Below are 22,243 nucleotides of genomic sequence, written 5' to 3'. Positions count from 1 at the left end.
TTTATGTACAAAAAACATGAATATTTTTAAAGCTCAAATATTTGAACTATTTGAGGTGCCTACAAGCCGAGTGTAAACAGTTGTGATAAAATTTGTGAAGAATGAATACTCAATTGCGGGTACATTTTTATTCAAAGCCAGGTGTCCGTAGCAGTATAACCCTCTCTTTTGTAAGTCAGCCATCAGGTCTTTAATTAGAGTGAGGATATTTATTCCATGGAAATGGAATACTGTTAGAGTCTCGGTAGGCACGCTGGGTAAGTTGTAGTACAGAGCCAAGCAACAGCAAGTGTTTAGAGGGAGTGAAAACAAATACCTGGGAATTTTAGGGCTACTGAGCAACAAGCGATGTATGACTCACTAAATGTAAAACAAGAAAAAAAAAATCAAAAACTTGAGTCCCTTAAGCATGACTTCTGAGTGAAGATACCCGGCTCTTCCTTAGGCCATTCCTATTGCATCTGTAGATTGTCCTTTTGAAAAAATAAATCTGTACAGCCCTCTGTAAGTTACCAATTGCCCGAAGGGAGACATCCCCCCCAGCGTGTTCACTGTCCGCATCCCTGAGTCATGCAAAGGAGCATCCGCAGTGATGTGCACCCCCTTCCCAACACTTTCGGCTGCTTGCGTGAGCGTGGGTGTGCAGAGCAGTGCCAGGGCAGGTTGCGGTCCACAGAAGAGAACAGAGTGGATTTCCTGGTGTGCTGGAGTCTGGGCGCCTGGTGGTGGCTGTGCGCACCCTCGGGAAAGCGGGGTGGGGGGGGAGTGGGAGTGGCCGCTGAACGCCTCTCACCACCCAGGGAGAAGCTGCTGTGGGCAGGCAGGCAGGCACGGGCCTTAGGACCGGTAGTCCTTCTTGCTGTACGGCTTGTTGCGTAAAATGTTGTCAATCTCGGTGACCACGTGTGACGTCATCTTTGGGAGAACCTGGGAATGGGGAGAGGATGGAGGAGGGGTCTCTACTATGGTCATTGTGCTGCCTATGGCGTCCTTCTCTGAACCTTAAGCCCTGCAGGCCATATGCCTCTGCCCGACAATAGAGAAGCTCAGGGTGAAACCACAGCTCTCGTTGTAGAAGGACAGTGTGAGCCACATACATAGCCGATTTCACATTTTCTGCATTATATCCAGAGCATCTTTTTAGGTAAAATTTGTATAGGAAATTAGTTTTTTTGGTTTGGGTACTAAGTCCTGCAATTCCCATGAATGTTTTACTCCTACCTGCACATCTGGACATGTGCCCATAAAGTGCGGCCCCAGAGACTCGGTGTTGGGAAGCAGGCCTCCCAGGTGGCCTGACTCACAAGGACATGTGGTGGCCATGTGAGACAGAGCGGGCATGTGCAGCACCAGGTACTGGACACTTCATTCTTTACCAAGGGGCCCTGTGGAGACTGAGGGGGGAGCATGTGATGTAGGTCGGGGAGGGGACGTGTCAGATGACGCCCACATGATCTGCGCCCTGCCAAGGCCCGTGACTGGTGTGGACAGAGAGTGGCTGAGCTGGAGAGAGGCCCGGGCAGTCTCAGGGCTGGGTAGAAGGAACATGGTGTGGATGGCTGATCTGGAAAGGAAAGGAGGAGTTTGGGGAGCAAGTGGAGTGAGATGGCGGCTTGTTGGCATGGGGTGTCTGGAGAAATGACTCATTGGCAGTGTGGGCTTCGGACATGGGGGCTGGTGGTGTGGACCTGGTTGTGGAGGCTCTGAAGGGGCTGGCCAGCCCCTCATCCATGACTAGCGAGCGATGTGAGCCCGCATTTGGCTTGAGGAACAAAGGCAGACAGCGGAGCCCTTTGACCCGGTGCAGGCTGGTGAGGGGAGGTCTGATTGGGCTGGCCTCACCCTTCCTGGGCTGCCACCCAGCCGGCCAAGGTGACTTTGCCCCCACATGAAAGCTCAGAAGCCCTAGGGAGTGGCTGCTCAGCCCAGGAGGCTCTGGTTCTGCCTAACATTGGGCTACCTTTAACAAAGGCGGTGGCTCCCGCCAGCTCTGATGTCTAGACATCTGTGGTGTTGGGAAAGAGATTGCCATATTGAGGCTGAGCTTCAGGAATGGGGTTGCTTGGAAATTTTGTCTGAAGTGCAGTGGGCTAGCTACATGAGGAGAAAACAGTCCTCATGACACCAAAATACAGTTCAGAGAGATGTGAATGTTCAAACATACTCAGGCTGGCACCGTGGCTTAGATACATCATCAGTCCTAGCCATTGGGGGGCTGAGATCTGAGGATGCCCAGGGTCAGGGGCCTGGCTGCTGTTGCTGGGGTGACCTGTCAGGGAAGGCCTCGCAGGGAGAAGCTGGAGATCTGAATCTAGGGGACGAATTGGGTGTTGGTGCGCTGTGGCTATGGTGGTCAGAGAATGGAACACTTGACCTCTGGGGTGTGAATGGTTTGTGGTGGCTACAGATGAGGGTTCTAGGTGACAGTGTGTGTGTGTGTGTGTGTGTGTGTGTCTTTGGGATAAAAGCTTATGGAAATGGGTTTCCTGTGTGCTGTGCTGTCGGCATTGTGGGGTACATGGAAGGCCCAGTGAGTTAATGGGGAAGATCTCTTGGTTCATTCTTTCTCTCCGTGGTGTGCCTCCTTACTCCTCGCAGGACTCTCCTGCCTCAACCTGGCTGGGCATTCTGTGTTCTGCCAGTACAGATAGCTTGGAATGGCTGCCTTGGGTTTCAGTTCCTTCAACTATGCCCCTGTCCCCATGTTGTGGGGACATAATGAGGCTGGGGAGAAGGTTGGCTCCTGGAGAGTATATCCCATGTGGGCACAGGGACACAGAACCCCAGAGGAAGCGCAGGGCTGGGTGGAGCGAGTCAGCCGGCAGTCTCCCTGTTCACCCCCAGCATCTCCTGGGCTGCTTTTCAAGTGTTAGACACTAAGTTTAACCAGGTTGTCCTGCAGCTCTGTCTGTCATCCGTAGGCTTGTTTGGGGGACAGGTGGGTAGGGGAGACAGTTCTGCTCCCCGGTGAACAGGGGGAATACACCCTGTGAGGGCGGGAGCAGCGGGCAGGCTCAGTCACAGCAGCTCCAGCCCCACCCCGGGAGCACCCTCCTCACACCCTTCCCTCCTGCCTCAGCAGACTATATGGTGCTGTGTGGCCTCCTGCCCACAGGCGTCATGCTCAGTGGGGAGCCCCAGGGGTGGGTGTCTGAAGTCATAACTAAGGTTCATCTCTCACTCTAGGAGTTGGGAAGGTGAGAAAGACACCCATCTCCCACCTTTGGGGCTCATAGTTGAGGGGAGAGGGAGGGACAGCAGGTGCAGCCTATTTGTTATGTGGCGGGCCATGGGGAGAATGTCACAGGAGGCTGGCAGACGAGCAAGGGGGCTCGGTGCCAGCAGGTTAGCATGAGCGTGAAGGAGGCAATGCGTGATGCGTGTGCTCTGTCTTGTGTGGCACATTTCACACTGGTGCATCAGCATGCTATGAGTAGGCCTAGGGGTCACTTCCTGTACAACCCAGACCCAGGAGGAAGCGCCAGGGCCAGGGATCACTTTTGTCAGTCTGCAGTAGACAGCCCTACCTGGAGGCTTGGGCTTTGATGACATTGTTGCTTCCCACTCCTCCCCACTAGGACGCTCGCTGCCCAGGACCTTCCAGGGCACCGTGCTCTTCCCTGGACTTTGCTGCGAGGGGCCAGGGTACTTGCCTGGATGGCACCGAGGTTTTCGATGAGTTGCTCAGGAGTGGACGACCCCAGGAGCACGGAACTCACACCCTCATTTCGCAGACACCATGCTGTGAAGAGGGAAGCACGCTGGTCAGGAGCCATGGACAAGGTCAGGGGGCCCCGGACAGGGGCATGGAGTCATGGACAAGGTCAGGGAGCCAAGACATGGTCAGGGAACCACGGACATGGTAAGGGAGCCACAGACAAGGTCAGGGAGCCACGGACAAGGTCAAGGAGCCACGGACATGGTCAGGGAGCCACAGACAAGGTCAGGGAGCCACAGACAAGGTCAGGGAGCCATGGACAGGATCAGGGAGCCACAGACAGGGTCAGGGACCCATGGACACGGTAAGGGACCCACAGACAAGGTTAGGGAGCCACAGACAAGATCAAGGAGCCACGGACAGGGACAGGGAGCCACGGACAAGGTCAGGGAGCCATGGACAAGGTCAGGGAGCCACGGACATGGTCAGGGAGCCACGGACAAGATCAGGGACCCACAGACAAGGTCAGGGAGCCACAGACAAGATCAAGGAGCCACGGACAGGGACAGGGAGCCACAGACAAGGTCAGGGAGCCACAGACAAGGTCAGGGAGCCACGGACAGGGTCAGGGAGCCACGGACAAGATCAGGGAGCCACAGATAAGGTCAGGGAGCCATGGACAGGGTCAGGGAGCCACGGACAGGGTCAGGGACCCATGGACATGGTCAAGGAACCACGGACACAGAGCCACGGACACCGGTCAGGGAGCCATGGACATGGTCAGGGAGCCACGGACACCAGTCAGGACCCATGGACAGGGTCAGGGAGCCACGGATACTGGTCAGGAGCCATGGACACAGGGAGCCACAGACTCAGTCAGGGTGCCAGGTACTTTGTTATTGAGTGTGTCCACAGTGTCTACAGCTCTTGGCTGCAGCTAAACCTCAGGACCTTATTTTGTGTAGAGGACACAGTAATCTCAAGGTTTTAAAAGCTGAGCAGCAGCTGGGCACTCCTGGCTCACCCGTTACCCCATTCACTTGGGAGGCTAAGAATTGGGTGTATATAGTTCAAGGCCAGTCTGGACCTAAAAGTTCTCAACCCATAGTTGGGCACTGTGTCACACACCTATCCTCCTAGCCAACGTGGGAAGCTGATCAGAGGCCTGAGTTCTAAGGCCAGCCCAGGCAGAAAACACCGCCATCTTGTCTTAAGAGGAAGGAAGGAAGGAAGCCTGCTCAGATGACAGGTCAGGCACAAGTGAGCCCCCTTGCCTTCAAGAGACCCAGTGAAAAGCAGGGCCGGTGGCCTGGCTCAGAAGCATCATGACAGCCTTGCAAGCTGGAGTCCCTGAGCTCACATCTCCTCAGTGGGTAGAAACCTGGCCAGAAGGAAACAGTGCCATTGTGCAGTTGGCCTCCAGTGCTGCAGGAGTCTTGTGTGTTTTGATGTTGTGTTATAAGGGAGTGGGGAAGGAGAGTAAAAATGTTTCCATAGATGGAACATTCTGGGCAATCTTAAATAACGTATTTACCAGAAACTTGCACTTGTGACATCAGTCTGATAGCCGACATTTTCCCACGACAGGTGTGTGGACTGACAATGGGCAGCTGCATTTCCTCCGACCTCAGCAGAAGTACTCCCGCCCTCCATAATGAGTGTTCTTACCCACAGCTAGCTGAGGTAGCGTGCACCCCAGACGCTCCGCAATGGGAGAAAGGTCTTTGAGCTTGTTTTGCTGCTTCCGCCCTTCCTCGCTGACGATTCTCTCCTTCAACCACTGGTAGCACTACGGATAGGAACAGACACTGACTGTTAATGTCCGGTGAGGGGTGGGAGGTCAAGATGGTGAATTTCCAAATCTTCTCCACACTTCCCTTGGTTCTGTGGGGATGGGATGCTTGTCTTGGTCCAAGACTGTGTGAGCAATCTTGCTCTTTGCTTAGGGCTCAAAACAGACTGATTTTGACTTATATTCACTATTCACATTGGTACATGGGCACAAGTATCCTCAGATCCCCAAGGCTGGCGTGTGAGACCCTCCTCTACCCAGGGGCGGAGACAATGAGAGAGACACTTCTCTCTGGATAGCCCAGTTTTAGCAAATAGATACAGATAAATAGCACGAAGATTCTGCATTTTGACAAGATCTATTATGTTTCCTTCCTTTTTGTTAAGAAGGCCCAGTACCAAGTGTTCGGCTCAATGAAACCCATTGTCTCCCATTCTCAAGTATCTCTTGTCTTCCATCGGCATGACTCTGTATTCCTCACATTGACTCTGCTCCTTTGGCTTCTCCCGAAGAGCAGACGGTGCAGGTGCAGCTTGGTACCGGTACAGATTCCAAGCACATTTCTTAAGTTAGATAAACATTCTCCTGAGTGTGTATTGCCTATTGTTTAGCTCCTGGAACTTATCAAGTAAAAAGCTCGGGACAGGAAATATTCCTTGAAACCTCTGGGAAGAGACTGGCCCTGATCTGTGGACTCCAAAGTAAGCCAGGTTTCAGAGATGGAAATAAAAAAAAATGTCTTCACAGTGCCCTACTTCCCAGATGACCTGCTCTTACTAAGGAACACGTACAGAGCTAGCCTGGGAGAATAAGATGTTAGCCTGTTTCTGTGAGGATAATAAGCCAAATGTGCCACTCCCTGGCCCCTGGGACTTCCTCTGGTGACGGCTTCCCCATGGATTGTCCCAAACTAAGGAAAGCTCTGAAGTCTGCAGTCTGCCCAGGCACAGGCCACAGTTCAACATGCTACTGGCTTTTGTTTCTTACATATTATTTTCATCTCCTAAGAGAGAATTTCCAAAGGAAAGCATGACTGCATTCTGTGTACTTGTGAGGACTTTTGCAGATGTGAAAGGAGAAGGGCGAGGCGCCCCGGCTCTCTCAGCCTCCTGGAGCTCACTCATGGGCTTGCGGTCCGCTCCCTGTGAGAGACTGTGCTGGGGGAGACGGCTACACCAGGGCCACCCGGCTGGGCGTACGCTGTGGAGGGAGCAGAGCCTGGGCCAGTGGGGACTGGGTGGACAATTAGGAACATTCCTGCTAGCCTTCAGGGACCAGGCATTGACCTAGGCAGTGCCCGGAAGTGATTCTGGCCTTTTTGGGAAAAAACAGCATCATCTCTGCTCGAGTTTTGTAACCTCTAACAGGGGTCCAAGATCTCTGAATGTGATCCACACTGAGAGGAAGAGGAGGAAACTGACAATTGCTCTTGACAACTGCTTTGTAGCTAGGAGAGATCCTGAGGTTTCGGTGTGTACCCTGAACGCAGAAAAATGTCTTGTTTATATATCAATCTTGTTGAATGCCTTTGTTTTAAAATCCTATAGGTAACTCATTCTTAGGATTGGGTTACAAGGTGTGTGTGTGTGTGTGTGTGTGTGTGTGTGTGTGTGAGATGCACACTAAAGTAACAGACCTCAAATACTCATTTACTGAATCCTTCTCTCTTGAAACCCTCAAACCTTTAGCTGTCACCTTTTTGTTTGCTGTATTTACTAAGTAGTGCTGGAATTTGAACTCAGGGCCTAATACTTGCCAGGCAGGCATTCTACCACTTGATTCATGTTTCTAACATGTTTTGATGTTTTTGCAGTTAGGTTCACTAATCTCTGCAGTCCTTATAACGCCGTTAACATCTCAGGCCAAGCCTCTGATCTCTGCTTCCTTCTCAATTATTCTCAGTACATGTGCTCTGGTGGCTGTGTGCATTCTTCCATCTGAATACACGCAACTGATGACTGCAGATGGTGGAGCTCTAGAGCAACTCTGGGCAGCCGATGGGCGCTTGTGGAGACTCCCAGAGCTGAGGAGTGGCTTGCACACCGGCAGCCATAGCTCTGGGGTTTGGCCGTCTTCGAGAGTTCCATGTGTGTTCACGAGGAAAGCTCCAGGCATCTGCCAGCATCCTCCCAGCAGTGAAGCAGCTCGACGCACTTGCCTGAGTACAGTGTCACTGCACCAAAGCCTGGATGTGAAGAGAGACTAAGACATCCTGGGAGTGATTACTAGAGCCAGGAGAGGCAGGTGCCACACCAGCCTGTCTGTGAGGAGTTTCTGGTCTGGAATTGACAATGCTGATGTCTGCTTCAGTTTCTGCCTGTGGCAAAGGCCTTCTTCCCTCAGGTCAGATTAAACTAAGAACAACACCCCACACAGTTGGAAGTACTTGGAGTTTTTTCAGAAAGCCTATAACGATATACAGATGGTCCCCACTTACAATGGTTCCCATAGGATTTGTGTGTGTGCACGTACACGTGTGTGTGTGTGTGTGTGTGTGTGTGTGTGTGTGTGTGTGTGTCTGTTTGTTTGTCTGTCTGTATTAAGGCTTGAACTCAAGAGTCTGAGCTTTTGTTGGGCTTTTTCTGCTTAGAACTGGTGCTAGACTGTGTGAGCCACAGCTCCACTTCTGGCTTTTTTGCTGGTTAGTTGGAGATAAGGATCTCATGGATTTTTCTTGACTGGGCTCGCTTCAAACCGTGATCTTTGTATTTCAGCCTCCTGAGTAGCTAGGATTACAGATGTGAGCCACAGTGTCTGGATGATAGATGATTTTTTTTCCATACAGTTTTGTGTTTTCCATTTTCACCCCAGTAGTTGATAGACAAATAACCAACAGTAGGCAAATGCACAATTTTCAGTGTATTTAAGATAGGCTAGGGCATGCTATCACACTCAGTAGGTGAGATATATTAACTACATTTTCTATTTGGATGTTCTAACTTACTGTGGGTTGGTTTGAGCCAGACCCTGTTGTGAGCTGAGAAGCATGTGCAGCAGCTTAGCTACAGCCGCCGTCTGTAGGCGTTTCTCTTTGTGGGGAAACAGGGAAATAAAGGAAAACTCTTAGCCTGGTGCTCGGCACTGCTTAGTGGTAGTAGATGTTTAGTGAAACCACAATTCGCCATGCATCCCTGTCTTCTTGCTTTCCTCTTTTATATGCATCCTAAGACACTATTACTTTTTCTTGGCTGACTCATTTAGATTTGTTCAGAACAGTCTTTAATTTTCAGGAACAAGATCTTCATAATCTGGGGTAAGTGTCCTTTCCAATTGTCCAGAACCAGGAACAGGGTCGGGTCAGCGTGCTTCGGGGGGTATTTATATTGCATTATTTTAGAGAACAAACAAGCTAAAAGTTCAGGTCTCCCCAGTGGAAGGAAAGAGAATGATGCAGAGTCTGGGCGGGCTGTGATGGGGACAGACAGGGGACAGGCGGAGGTGTTCCCAGCTGTACTGCCGGCAGGGCCAGCTGGTTTGGCTCTTCTGCTGAGCACTCATGGACTGGGAGCTGGCTCAGCATCTGTTTCCTCTTAGGAAGACTTTGTCTGGTCTGAAGTTTTAAGATGCCTGTATTCTCTCTCCCTGTACATTTGCAGAGTAATTTGTGATTCTATTGTTATTATACACTCTCTCCAGCTTTTTGGTTATTCTGTTTGTTTTAAAACAGACATGTTCTTACGCATAAGAAAAAAAAATGTTTGGAGTACTCTGTAATAAGTGAATCAAGATGTCCTGAGTGGAGGAAATTTTGTTCCGATGAGCTTGGAAAGTGTGAGGGTTCAGAATCCTCAAGAGGATCAGAGGATTCAGAATTTATGTCCCAAGACTCAACCAAAGCCAATGACAGAGCCAATGGCAGGTGTCCATGCGCGGGCCTCCCATCTCCACCCCTCTCCCTCCCACCACAGTGGAGGTATCAGTCAACCCCAGCCAAGTTGGGCTGCCGTACTGGCTCAGGTTTTGCAATGAAATCCACTTATATGGGAAAGGATCAAGCAAGGAAGCAATCGCTTCAAAATTAGGATACGTAGCACCTCAGGGGTCTGGGCTGGGCAGACCTATCCAGTGCACCAAGCACACCACCACCTCCCCAGGAGCAGGGAGGGGGTGGAGGGAGGCAGCGGGAGGGTGGTGTTCTGCTCAAGCCCATTGGACAGGGCTGGCAGTGGCCTGACAGGGAGCAAAGCCCCTCAGAGGGCCTCGGGCCACAATTACCAGCAGCCAAGATCATAGTGTGCCTGGCGCAGGAGGTCCAGGCTGTGCCACACCACGAATCAGTCTCCTCCCCCCTCTAGACCCCGAGTATTTTCTAGAAGTGGGGGGGGGGGGAATACCTTCAGTGAAGCCCTGGAACTTTCAGGCACCCCGTTCCCGTACTTTCCAGAGATGATTCCACAGGCTAGAGGAGACCAGGTCACTGCCCCAACCCCTGCGAGGAGGGAACAAAACACAACACAATGAAAATGCTGCTCAGCCAGGGAGCATTCAGAGTGCAGAGGTGTTGGGTTAGAACTCGGCGAGTGACAGGGGAAAGCTGGCTGGTCCCTGGGCGAGCGACACAGCTAGCTGGTACATTCTAGGAGTCCTTCCTGAGCCAGTTACACCTGCGATGGTCAGTTCTTAGGACTGAGCTGGGGAAACGAGCATGGGAATGTCGCGCAGCCATGATGGTTTTTATTTTCTATTTTGTTCTATTTTATTTTTATAGTACTGGGGTTTGTATTTAGGGCCTCCTGCTAACCAGGCTGATGTTCTACCATTTGAACCACACTTCCAGACTTGCTTTTTGCTGGTTATTTTGGAGATGGAGTCTAAGAACTTTTCTGCCTGGGCTGGCTATAAACTGCTATCGTCTGGATCTCAGTCTCCTGAGTAGCTGGGATTACAAGAGCAAGACACAGTGCCCATCTAGCCCTGCTCTTGGAATGTGTGCACTCCCTAGACCCAGAGAGAAACACTTCCTCTGGCAAAATAACTCAGTGCTTCCCGAGCAGCACTGGCAGATGGAGGAAGGCCATGCCTTATAAAAAACTCAGTGTGTGATAGAAGTCATTCATGGTCATCCCTGTTGTCTTGGTGTTGGTATCTGTTCTGGTTTTATCCAGCGTCTCCCTGCTGTGTTTTCAGAAGGAAGTTATCCTGGAAGCTGCTTTGGGATAAGTGTATGTCCATGGCTGTGGGGGGAGGCTTTACAAGGCCCACGGAAAGATGCTTGCACCTGTGAGCACGGGCTGATCACTGGGCGCCCCCTTTCACTACACAGGCAGTTTTGGAACACAAGACATGACCCTTGTATCAGTTAGGGACCGTGAAGAAGTATGTTCCTGGTGCTCCCGTAGTTAGGACGCATCAGGAGGCATGATCAGAGGATTACCTATTTTGTGGTAGAGCTCTGGCAGCTGCACCTCCACCTTTTCTCTCTGGAAGAGGTGGTACTCTGCTTGTTCGCAGACGGGCGGGATCATGTTGAACTGCCTGGCCACCGAGTAGGCTTCCTAGGGAGAGATGAGACCCCGGGGTGGGGTGGGAGGTTGGTACGGGTGAGCACAGTAGGCCTGTTCACTCTTTCACATGCAAGATGGCGGTCAGTAAAGAGACTAGAGCTCACAGCACGCAGGGAGCCGGGTAACAAGTGAGGCCTGGGCCATTTGACTCCTCCCCTCATGGGGAAGTCTTTGTTCTGGGTCAAGGCTTGGATTGAGTCAGGCCAGGGAAAATTTGTCCACATGTGAACAGTCAGTTATTAGAAGGAAAATGTGATTTGATTATTATTTTTTTGTTCCTAAAGAAATAAAACTTACACTAGCATATACAAGTGGTTGGTATTTAAATGGGTTCTAAACAGAAGGGTTATTCAGTAATACAGTTGTTACAAGAAAACTGGAATACTCTGCCTCTCTGTCTACTAGCTGTAAACTGTCACCCTGCCACCAAAGAACATGCAGTCAGTCACAGCTCTGCCTGATGTATCCTGAGCTGCGCTCTCTCTCTCTCTCTTATCTATATCTTTCTCATGCAGGTACCAGGGCCTGGATCCAGGGTCTCAAGTTCTTGCTTAGGTTTTTTAATTCAAAGCTGGTACTCTACCACTTCAACCACAGCTCCATGTCTAGCTTTTTGCTGGTCAGTCTGAGAGAAGAGTCTTGGATCCATCTGCCTGAGCTGACTTTGAACCATGATTCTCAGATCTCAGCCTCCCAAGTAGCTTGGATGACAGGACTGAGACACTGACACCTGACCAGCCATCTCTTTAATGACAGAATTGATTCTAGAATTTCAGTTCTGTAGTGACTGGGAGAAGGGTTTTCAGAAGCTCTAGAAATGTGCCTCTGGGGCTCACTGGGCAGCTTGTAGGAGAGGCTATGAAGGAGCCACGGCCAGGAAGGGGCGAACGTACCATGATCTCCATTGCACTCCACCGCGAGGTGCCCCAGTACATGGCCATGCCTTGGTTGATCACGTGTGTCATGGCTCGAACAATTTCTGTGAAGAGTCAAACAGCATCGTCCCCTGATGCTCAGGGCCGGCCCCCTCTCCCGGTGCTTACCAATTTAAAGCAGTGATGCATGTGATTTGTAAAATTAATTGGTAGCAATGTTCGTAGTCTAACTGGCAGCTTTGATTCTCAGAGGCCACAGTACTTCCAGGTGAACCGACACTCCATTTATTTATTTGTTTATTTGTGCCAGTACTGGGTCTTGGACTCAGAGCCTTCCCACTCTGGCTTAGCATTTTTTGCTCAACGCTGGTACATCACTGCTTGAGCCTTGCCTCCATTTCTGACTTTTGGTATTAATTGGGGATAAGAGTCTTTTAGATTTGTCAGCCTAAGGCTGGCTTTGAACTACAATCCTCAGATTTCAGCCTCTTGAGTTGTTAGGACTACAGGCGTGAGCCACCAGTGCCTGGCTGATGCTCCAGCTTTTGCATGTAGTAGCAATACTCAATGGTATTAAAAGCATAGTAACTTTTAAGTTTTTTGAAGAGTTAATTTACTTTATTTCCCACATAGTTTTAAAGCGGCATCAAGTAGGGAGAAGGCATTTCGTTGGGCATGTTCTCACTCAGCTATTTTTTATCAGCAGAGGGTCTGCAGGGGTTTCACGGTGGCATTTACACATGCTTGCATTGTACTGGGGTCAGATTAACCTCCCCTGTCTCCCCTGCGCCCATTTATTTTCCTGGGTGCTTACAGTTAAGTTTGTTCTTGCCTTGGTTGAGGAGGAATCTCTTTCAACACAGAAGGGAGGGACAGCATTTGTTTTGACCTGGAAGGACACAGGGTCACAGGGAGGGAGGCCTGGCTTTCTTTGCACGTGGGCTGTGCAGATGCCAGCCTCATACTGGGTACTTGTTTAACAGAGATAGACTCAATAACAATGTGGTTAGCAGGAAGATAAACGCATTACATGCTGAAAAACAGCTGAGACCACAGCTTTCGCAGCTCCCAGGACGACACACACGCTGTCCCTCAGTTCTCAGAACCAGACTTCATTGTGAGACAGCCCAGTAAACTGACCTCAGCGGGCCCAGCCTTGTGCTCCAGCCTCGCAGCCCGGTGCAGCATTTCCTAATCAGGAAGCTGCCCCGCCCCAGGGGTGGAGCCAGAGCCAGGCCCCACCCAGGCCTAGCTCCGCCCCCACCACCTGGCATACAGACCTACCCAGCTTTCACAGTTACAGTTCACTCCAGGGAAAGTCACAGACAGGACTGGACTTCTTGTCTTTTAAGATGATCTTTAAGTGGTTGTACAGAGAGGTTTGAAGGTGACACATCATTTTGGGAGTACAGTGCACCTTGATCAGTGCCACCCTTCCTGTCATTCTCCCCACATCTAGCAACTCCACCCAGCCCCTCCCTGGAGGGAACCTGGTCCCACGTTCACATGAACCTCTCACATTGACTATTAACGACTGCATTCCTCCGTCCTTCACTCCATTCATCTACCCCCTTCCCGGGGGTCCCCTCTCCCACCAGCACGTTGTTAGACCGCAGGTTTGTTGTTCAGAGAAATCCTCTCCTGAACGTAGCAGGCTTTGGTCAGTACATTTGTACTGTGACCCTGCGTGTGTTTACACTCCTGTTTATAAAACTTGATCTGACTGCCACCGAGGAGAAAATATGTGTCCTTAAAGGCAGTGCTAAGAAGAAAGCTTATAGCCACAAGCAGCGTCTCCATCAACAAATTAGAGAAATTGCAAATCAATACTCTGATGCTGCACCTCAAGCTCGAAGGAAAACAAAAGAAAACCACCAAACCAGTAGACAGAAAGAAATAATAAGGATTAGATCGGAAATAAAAAAAAACAAACAAACAATGGAGACTCAAGGAACTATACAAAGAATTAACAAAGCAAAAAGTTGGTTCTTTGAAAAGATAAACCAAATTGATAAGCCCTTAGCAAATCTGACCCGAGGGCTGGATTTCTTCCACAAGACATGGCAGCCAGACTTCCAGAGTACTGGGTGATCGCCGCATACTTTCGGGGGTCACAGGCCTTGGGCTCCACTGTGGGTTGCTTGTCTCCGGTAGTGTTGGGCTAGATGTATTCAGACTCTTGCCTGTCATGAGCACACGCTGTCAGTATAGACAGAGGGTTTGGGAACGGCAGGCCTGAACCAGGTCTTCACTGTATGGTCCTTTGTGTGAGCAACTTCAAACTTCCCTGGGTTTGGAAATACTTCATTCACTATTGTCTGTCCAGCAGAGGTGGAATTTGGTTTCTAAGCACAGTATTTTTCTGTCTTGGAGAATAACTTGCAAATATGAAACCACAGCAGACAAACTATGTAGATCATTTTCACTCCATTAAAAGTACGGGAGGATGCTGGGCATAGGTAGCTCACACCTGTCATCCCAGCTACTCAGGAGGCTGAGATCAAAGAGGCTGAGCGCTGTCCTCAAGCTTTTCATTCAATGCCTGTGGGTGTTCTACCACTTGAGCCAGCTCTACTTCTGGCTTTTTGGTGCTTAATTGTAGCTAAGAATCTCATGGACTTTCTCACCTGGGCTGGCTTTGAACTGTGATCCTCAGATCGCAGCCCCCTGAGTAGCTGGAATGACAAGTGTGAGCTACCAGCTTCTCTGTCTGGTGAGGATGGGAGGTGGGGAAGGTACGCCGTGGAGTTTTGTTCTTAGAGCTGGCTGCACATGCAGCCATGAGAGAGGCTGAAGCTGGATATTTATGTGGACTCAAATGTTGATTTAGTTCTTATTAAATTAGCCAATTATTAATTTTTTAATGTCAGAAAAATCAGTTGCTTAGCTAGCTAACAGCAACCAACCACCAGTGTCTTAACCAGCTGTAATGTGTGTGGACACCGGAGGGCGCCATTGTCAAAAGAAAAAAGTCCACAGAGAGAGAGAGAGAGAGAGAGAGAGAGAGAGAGAGAGAGAGAGAGAGAGAGAATTCAGTTTTATCATCTCCCAGGCAGAGCATGGATTCTGAGTTAGAAAGATTATTGAGTACTACACAGATCTCTGAGCACCCCGACAAAGGTTAAATCTGCACCCCAGAACTTACCCTAACTTCCCTGTCCATGTATTTTCAAATACAGAAATCAGCTTGCTATGCCTGCTTATTTGGTAGAATCAGTGCATCCTCATTTCAGAGTAGCTAAATGAAATCATTATTATATGTCAGAATCCTGACAGAGGGTGATTTCTATAAAATGTCTGAGCAGCTCACAGAAAGATAGGGTGATGGAGTTTCTGATTCTCCTCCTTAATTAGAACCTTCTGGAAAGGTCTAACAATAAAAGATGACACCTTCAAGAATGAGGAGGGTTGTGTTTGTTGGTGCTAGTAGTAGAGCTTGAAATCAGGTCTTGGGTGCTGTCCCTGAGTTTTTGTCACTGAAGCTTGACACTCTACCACTTGAGCCACACCCCCATTTCCTGCTTTTTGGAGATAAGAATCTCATAGACTTTCCTATGTGTGATCCCAGCTTCCTGAGTAGCTGAGATTACAGGCGTGAGTTTGGGATGACAGTTTTCCTTAGTGAGCGCTAATGATGCCACTCACTTGTAAATGTGTCAATTAGAGATTTTACTCACCCTTTCTTATATTTCAGTGGTGCGCCTGTTCTTTTGACTGTTCTATTGGGCTCACATTGCACGTTAATAATGTCTGTACTGACTGATGAATTCAGCCTCTGGGCATGTTGGAAGGAAATGTATTAGGCCAAATGCCCACCAAAGACAAGTTTCCCAGATGCTCACTGAGCTGCTCAGCACAGCACAGCCAGGCCCGGGCAGCTCAGTGCCTGCTACTGCTGGAAGTTATTTCTGTAGTTCGTGGTGTCTGTCCTTGTACTACTATAGATGTCTGACTCAAGCCCTACATTATGTTCTAAGCTCCTCTGTTTGGTGGTTGTCATCTCATTGGTCAGACAGATGTGGAATATCCTGACACACAGCTTCCTATTCTAGCCTCTCATCTTCAGATTGTTATTTATATAACTGGGCATCAGCTTCTTAGAACAGACTTTTAAGTTAATTTGAAAAGGAATGTGAGCTTGTGGATGGAAGAATTCATAAGCCATTTGGCTGAGATTGAACTGAGTTAAAAAAAAAAAAAAAGATATGGACCCTCTTGGGATTTCCTACTGGCAAATCCAGCTTGTGCCTTAAGAGGAAGCATCTGCATTACTTCTTTACTCCTGCTGGGCTGGCCTTGGTCCCTGGGCAGTGTTGGGGAAGAGACGGCTCTTTGATGTCAGGATACTGAGCCTGCCTTCCACCTTCCATCCTTCCATCCATGTAGCTCCCTGCCTGGCTCAGGCATCTGATCATGAACCAAAAGGTGATGTTGGAATCTGAAGAGGTAAGCTGCTAGGCCAATAGCGTTTGACAGCAAAGCTGTACTGTGGTGTGCTTTGGAGCAGAGACACCCCTTCATGACTGGCTGGCTTGTTGCTATGGTTTGGCTGTGAAGTCTTCTCCTGGAAGATGCAGATGCTGAAGGCTTGGTCCCTAGTGTACCCCGTCTTTAGTGCCTAAGTCTTCCTCTGCCTTCATTCATGGATGTGTCTGCTGATGAGTGGAGACTTTCTAGACTTGTGAGCTGGTGGAGCCCTGGAGTTGGGGTCTAGGTGAGGCGGGTGGGCATGATTTTGAAGGGTGGATCTAGGCTCTTTGAAGGGTGGATCTAGGCTCTTTGAAGGGTGGATCTAGGCTCTGGTTCTTTCCGGTTACTTCTCTCTGCTTCCTGACCACCATGAGAGAGTCAGGTGTGCTCACCACAGAGTGAAAGTTTTGAAACTGAGCTGAAATACATCTTTCCCATTCCGGAATGCTTCTCTCAGGCCTTCTGGCAGACTCGGTGGTGAAAGGTTGTCTGCCACTCCTGTCCCTCTCCCTGTTCTGGTCTGGTCCTCATGCCAATTTCTCCATTCCTTCTCCATTCCTCTCACTGGGGACTTCCCTTTCGTTTCTGAGCTTTCTCCAGCCAGCGCCCAGAGATGGCCATTTCTCCTAACTTTCTCCAGCAGAATCTTCTTGCTGAGGAAGGATTTAGCAAAGGACTTCATTGATGAGCCACAATCCATCACCCATAAAGGCTAGCAGTATTAGATAGCTTTGGCTGTATCAGAAAAGTCCGTGCAAATGTCCTGTTCCATACGTCAACAGAGCTTTGAAGTAACTCCTTTCCCCTCACAAATTGCTGAGTGAGATGGTCCCAATGTCTTCATTAACTTAGCTTTATTTGGAGCTAAGTCTTCCCAAGCTGTGAAAAAGTGTACTTTTCCACACGGTCATTCTTTTTTTTTTGGTGGGGGGGGTTCGGTTGTGGGGCCTGAACTCTGGGCCTGGGTGCTGTCCTTCAGCTCTTTAGCTCAAGGCTAGCGCTCTACCACTTGAGCCACAGCGCCACTTCCGGCTTTTTTCTTTTTGCTTATGTGGTGCTGAGGAATCGAACCCAGGGCCTCATGCATGCAAGGCAAGCGCTCTACCACTGAGCCACCTTCCCAGCCCCACACAGCTATTCTTGTAACAAGCTTTTTTTCCTTTAGTTTTCCTGGCCACAATCCTTCTCTCAGTTTCCTCCCTGGTACTTCCCTCCTGGTACTTCCTCCTAAGTATATCCTTCCTGACATTTCCTTCTGGTACTTCCTTCTTGGTACTTCCCTTCTGCCATTTTGGGGATTCTCTCCTTTCCTCTAATGGCTTCCTCCTAATGGAGCATGGTTTCTGGGAGCTTCTGTGAAGCTGTGTTGGGAGACAGGAAAGCTGAAATGACATCATTTCTTCAACCTCAGGGATCATTTCCCACCCCACTCTTCCTCTGTGTTTGAAGGCCTGCTCTGTGTTGCTCAGACTCTCAGGGTTGTTGATGACAAACTGTCTGACCCTCCATGTGCATTCTTCCAACCTTCCAGTCTAGTCTAGGTTGCTCTTCTGGAATATTCTAGGTTGATCCCGACGTTTCAAATACATTTCACGGTGGAGCTCTTTGTGTGGGTCTCCGCTCATTTTTCTGGGTTATCAGCAAGCACTGTTGCCCCAGGGCCTGACGGTACTGAGATCCGGAGTTTTCTCCCACTGCTCTGTGGTGATCCCTCTCCGGTGTTTTGTCTGTTCTCTGGCTAGACATTCTTTAGTTGAGAAGATACTGACCCTCCTGGATAGAGCCTTAATTTTCTTGTCTTTCCCTTTCCATTGTTTGGGCTTTAAGCTTACTTTCTGGAACATTCTCTCAGCTGTCCTGTGCAATACTTTGCTCATTTAAAAATAGTAGCCATTATGTTCCATATATGTTAACTTCTTACTGTTTGCTTCCATCTCCTCTGCTTGGTTAGATCAGTCCCTGGGCAGGAGTCTGTGTTCTGTTCTCCGGGGTGTCCCTGTGTGGTATGGGGTGCAGCTGTCGCTCTGGGAACACCAGTGGCGTGTGAGTACGTGAGCGAGCCTCACTCAGCTTGGGTGTCATCCTCTCCCACATTCTTGGCCATCCTGATTGCCGGGTGGTGGCATTTGAAGGGCATTCCGTAGGTGTTTTCAGACGAGGTCTTGCAAACATTCATTTTACTCAGGAAGGGAGTAGGGGAAATGGGCGAGAGAAGCAGATTTTCATCCTTCTTTTCCTTAAAATTTTCGTTTTGATTTCCAATCTTCTTCCTCCTGTTCTTCATGCTCCTCTTCCTCCTCCCTTTCTCTCTCCTTTTCCTTCTCCTATCCTCCCACTCTTCCTCATCCTCCTCTTCCATCTCCTCCTCTTCCTCGTAGTTTTAGGTGGACTCCTTATGTCAGGTGGTTATTTTCTCTCTTGTCTCATTAGATGAGAGCTCTCACTGTCGGTGGCACTTTGGATCCTCAGGGCTTCAAGGCTGATGGCCAGGCACCTTCTCCCCACCCCTACCGCCAACGGAAGCGTCAATGATCAGATCTAAGCCTCCTAAGTAGCTGGGATTACAGACATGAGCCCCCTGTACTTGGCTCTTCTCCTTTTCTTCGCAGGATGTATTTTAACTAATTTTAATTGGCATGTCTGCTGGATTTTCATCCCCTTGTAGCTCCTGGGTGTTCCCTGGCTCTGGAGAAGAGATGTAGGGTGAGATGCTCAGGTGTGTGTGTATGGGTATGGGGGGCCTTTCGAGAGCAGGGCTCATGGTTCCTTGCACCAGTAGTAAGGGAGGTGCCCGGGTATTGTGCCCACCATCAGTGCTGCCTTGTTCCCACGTCCCCTGTGAGGGCGGAACTTCCACACGCACACTCTGACCGGCAGCAAAGCCAGGATTAGAAGTTGGTCTCTCACTTGTCTCCATTCTGGAGGCTTCTAATGAGAGGCTGGCGAAAAAGCTGCACAGGAGTTGGGAAGGCCCAGATGCGGCCCCACCGCCTCCTGTTGTTCAGGTGACTGAAGTGGACCTCCTTACTACTGCACAAACTGACAGTCTGTGAAGGGTAAAATGCCAGCCGACAGGATTTCAGTGCATTTGGGGGTGAATCCATATTAAAATGGAAGTAACTTCAGTAATCTTGGTACTTTTTTTTTCAATTTTTGTTTTCTTTTTTTTTTTCTTCCCACAGGCTCATCTTTATGAATATAAAAGTAATTTCCTCCAAACTAATTTCTTGAAAGCTGAGCTGTCCCAACCTTTCAAGCCAGGAGGCTAAATTGATCTGATAGACGCCGGTGGCCCTGGGAGCATGCTGGCCGGGTCGTCACAGAAATGTGCCCAGCGCTTTTAATTTGATGTGATGATTCCCAGCGGCACCTCCACGCTGGTCCTTGGTGTCAATCAGACTGCAGGGAGGGACCTAGCATCTGGATGCAGCACGATTGCTCAAGAGGAACAGCAAGAGGTAAGGGTGTGCAGGGCTGTCTGTGAGAACATCATCTTGAAATCTGATGAACCGCACCAGATGACAGACTGCTTCTAGATGCTAGGAAACTCAGTCCCCATTCCAATAGAGGCGAGCAAGTTATACCTCTTTAACTTTAGAACTTCATTCATTCAATTACTCAAATAGCAATTCACTTATTCATCTAAACACTATCCATGATATATGTGTGTATATGTGTGTGTGTGTGTGTGTGTGTGTGTGTGTGTGTGTGTGTGTGCGCGCGGCGTGTGCATCCATGCTAGAACTTGAACTCAAGGCCTGGGTGTTGTTCCTTTGCTTTTTCATTCGAGGCTGGTGTTCTACTGCCTGAGCCATAACTCCTCCTCTGGTTTTGTGGTGGTTTATTTGAGTCAAGTGTCATGGACTTGTGCTTGGGCTGGCTTTGAACTGCAATCCTCAGATCACAGCCTCCTGAGCATGAAGCCACAGGCACCTGGCTCCATTATTTTTTAAGTGCCTACTATGTGGCTCATGCTCTGTTAGACTGAAAAGAGAGCATGTGGTCAGATAATGTAGCCACTGACCATGTGTGGCTACTGGTCCAAGTTAAGATAATCACACTTGTTTCAAAGATTTCATATGCAAAATGTAAAAATATCTTACCAATAGTTGTTTATATTGAATACACACTGGAATGGTAATTTTTATAGAAGGGGCTAAATAAAATAAGTTACAATTCACCTTATCTACTAAGTTTTTTCTTTATAAACATGGTTAGTGGGATATTTAAATTGCACTGGTGGCTTGCACTGTGCTTCTGCTAGGAACCACTGTTACTGTACTTGCAGAAGACCATTATGTGTCTTGGGATAGGTTGAGGCCACTTTTGAGAGAAGATGATAAAAGATAAAGGCAGAGGGAAAACTATGAGAGAGTAAGGGAAGGGGATATATGGTTCAAAAAGCATTGTAGTCATTACCTGACTCATGTAACTATAACCTCTCTGTATATCTCCTCTACAATAGCAATAAAAAATAACAATAATAAAAAGAGGTAAAGGCAGGCTAACCTGCTGTGACTCAATGATACTGGTAGGTTTTAGGTGATTAAATATTTGTCACTTACTGGGCCCCGTATCATAATTTGGGATGCCACAATGTTTGATGCTTCCTGGAATTTTCTCAGTTGTTCTTAGATATTCTAGTTTCCCGAGTGTCTGCAGATGACTGTTTGCATAAAGCAATGCTATAAAAGATGACTCAGGAAGAAATAAATATGTACAGATTTCCTGATAATTTCCTGATATTATGGAAATAAAACAAAGTCTTATTAAATTTTAGTTTTTGTGGTTCTGGAGTTTGACCTCGTGATGTCACACTTGCTAGGCAGATGCTCTATTGCTTGAGCTGCAGAGTTTTGTTGTTGTTGTTCTGATATTTTTGAGATAGAGTCTCCCTTTTTGCCTAGGCTGGTCAGAATTGTGATCCTCTTATTTATGTTTCTTGTTGTAGCTGGAATGACAGGAGTGATTCACCATGTCCAACTTTTTCTGGTAAGATGGGGTCTCAAAAACTTGCATAGAGTGGCCTCTGTGAGGCTGGAGAATCCGCAGGGTTTGACAGCTAGTGTAGAAGAGGCAGATGGCCCGGCAGACGCTGCGAAGGAAAAACGACTTACCACGTGGCGAGCCATAGAAAAATAAACAAGGAGGATGGAGGGAAAAGTCGCAGTGCCTCGGCCCTGCCGTCAGGGTGGCTGCCTGTCTCCCCGGCGTGTTCACCTGTCTCTCTTGCTCTCCCACTGTGTGTGCATTTGGAGTTCGCAGCCATCAGTGGAGAGAGCTTGCTGTATGTCTGCTGGTGCCTGGCGGGCACGGACGGAAGAATGGAAGGTGCGGAGGGCTGGGATGCCTGGCACCAGTCCTCTCGGAGAGCATGTTTGCTGCCCTCCTCACTTTCTGGCTCAGTTGGCTGCTGTACTATCTGTGGAAACTGGATGAAGCTCCCCTCGGTTTATTTTAGAAGTGCTCCCAATTCACGTCGAGGCGGGGTACAAACCGCACAGATGGGAATAGCATTTGAATCCTATTTAAATGGCAGTGGTCCAAAGGGTGGCTTTGAGACAGCCAGCGTGGCCCAGACCCAACCCCTGACCGCGGTGTGAAGCATGGCTGGAGGGCTCTAGCGACCCTCAGTTGTCATGGAGAGGGGCTAGTGCTCAGGTGGGCCGGGCACCCTCTCCACCTTGCCCACCCAGGAAGCCCTGAGCAGTGGGGGAGGGAGCCTGTGTCCTGGCAGGGAGTAGTTAAAACCAATGAAAAGTGAGCCACAAGCTCTGGGGCCTGCAGTTCTGATATACGTAGACTTAACGTGAAAACCAGCCTGTGCCGGGCAAGTGCGGCCCTACCACCCACAGCAAGCAGGACGGATTCGATGGAGCCCACAGTGGACAGGCTTATTGATGAGCAAGGGCCAGGTGCTGGCTTACCCCGATACCCCCAACTA

The 22,243-nt window shown here is 49.2% G+C and overlaps 1 protein-coding gene across 2 annotated transcripts in view; it reads right to left on the bottom strand.

Moving 5' to 3' along the window:
• Positions 1 to 822: 822 nt before the first annotated feature.
• The window catches only part of Kcnab1 (potassium voltage-gated channel subfamily A regulatory beta subunit 1), a 213,128-nt gene continuing 191,707 nt past the window's right edge, over positions 823 to 22,243 (bottom strand). For both annotated transcript variants that reach the window (XM_042685522.1, XM_042685523.1), the window contains exons 9-14: positions 11,848 to 11,933; positions 10,825 to 10,945; positions 9,785 to 9,879; positions 5,327 to 5,447; positions 3,654 to 3,742; positions 823 to 927 (exon numbers count right to left, since the gene is read on the bottom strand). In XM_042685522.1, coding sequence (XP_042541456.1) covers positions 838 to 927; positions 3,654 to 3,742; positions 5,327 to 5,447; positions 9,785 to 9,879; positions 10,825 to 10,945; positions 11,848 to 11,933 — 602 coding nt within the window. In that variant the 3' untranslated portion in view covers positions 823 to 837. The remainder of the gene's footprint in view (positions 928 to 3,653; positions 3,743 to 5,326; positions 5,448 to 9,784; positions 9,880 to 10,824; positions 10,946 to 11,847; positions 11,934 to 22,243) is intronic.

This window comes from Dipodomys spectabilis, unplaced genomic scaffold, assembly GCF_019054845.1.
Source record: "Dipodomys spectabilis isolate Male_0828 unplaced genomic scaffold, ASM1905484v1 ptg000095l, whole genome shotgun sequence".
In the NCBI taxonomy this organism is placed as follows: Eukaryota; Metazoa; Chordata; class Mammalia; order Rodentia; family Heteromyidae; genus Dipodomys; species Dipodomys spectabilis.
The sequence above is the reverse complement of the archived record's forward strand: the minus strand, read 5'-3'. Positions and strand labels throughout refer to the sequence as shown.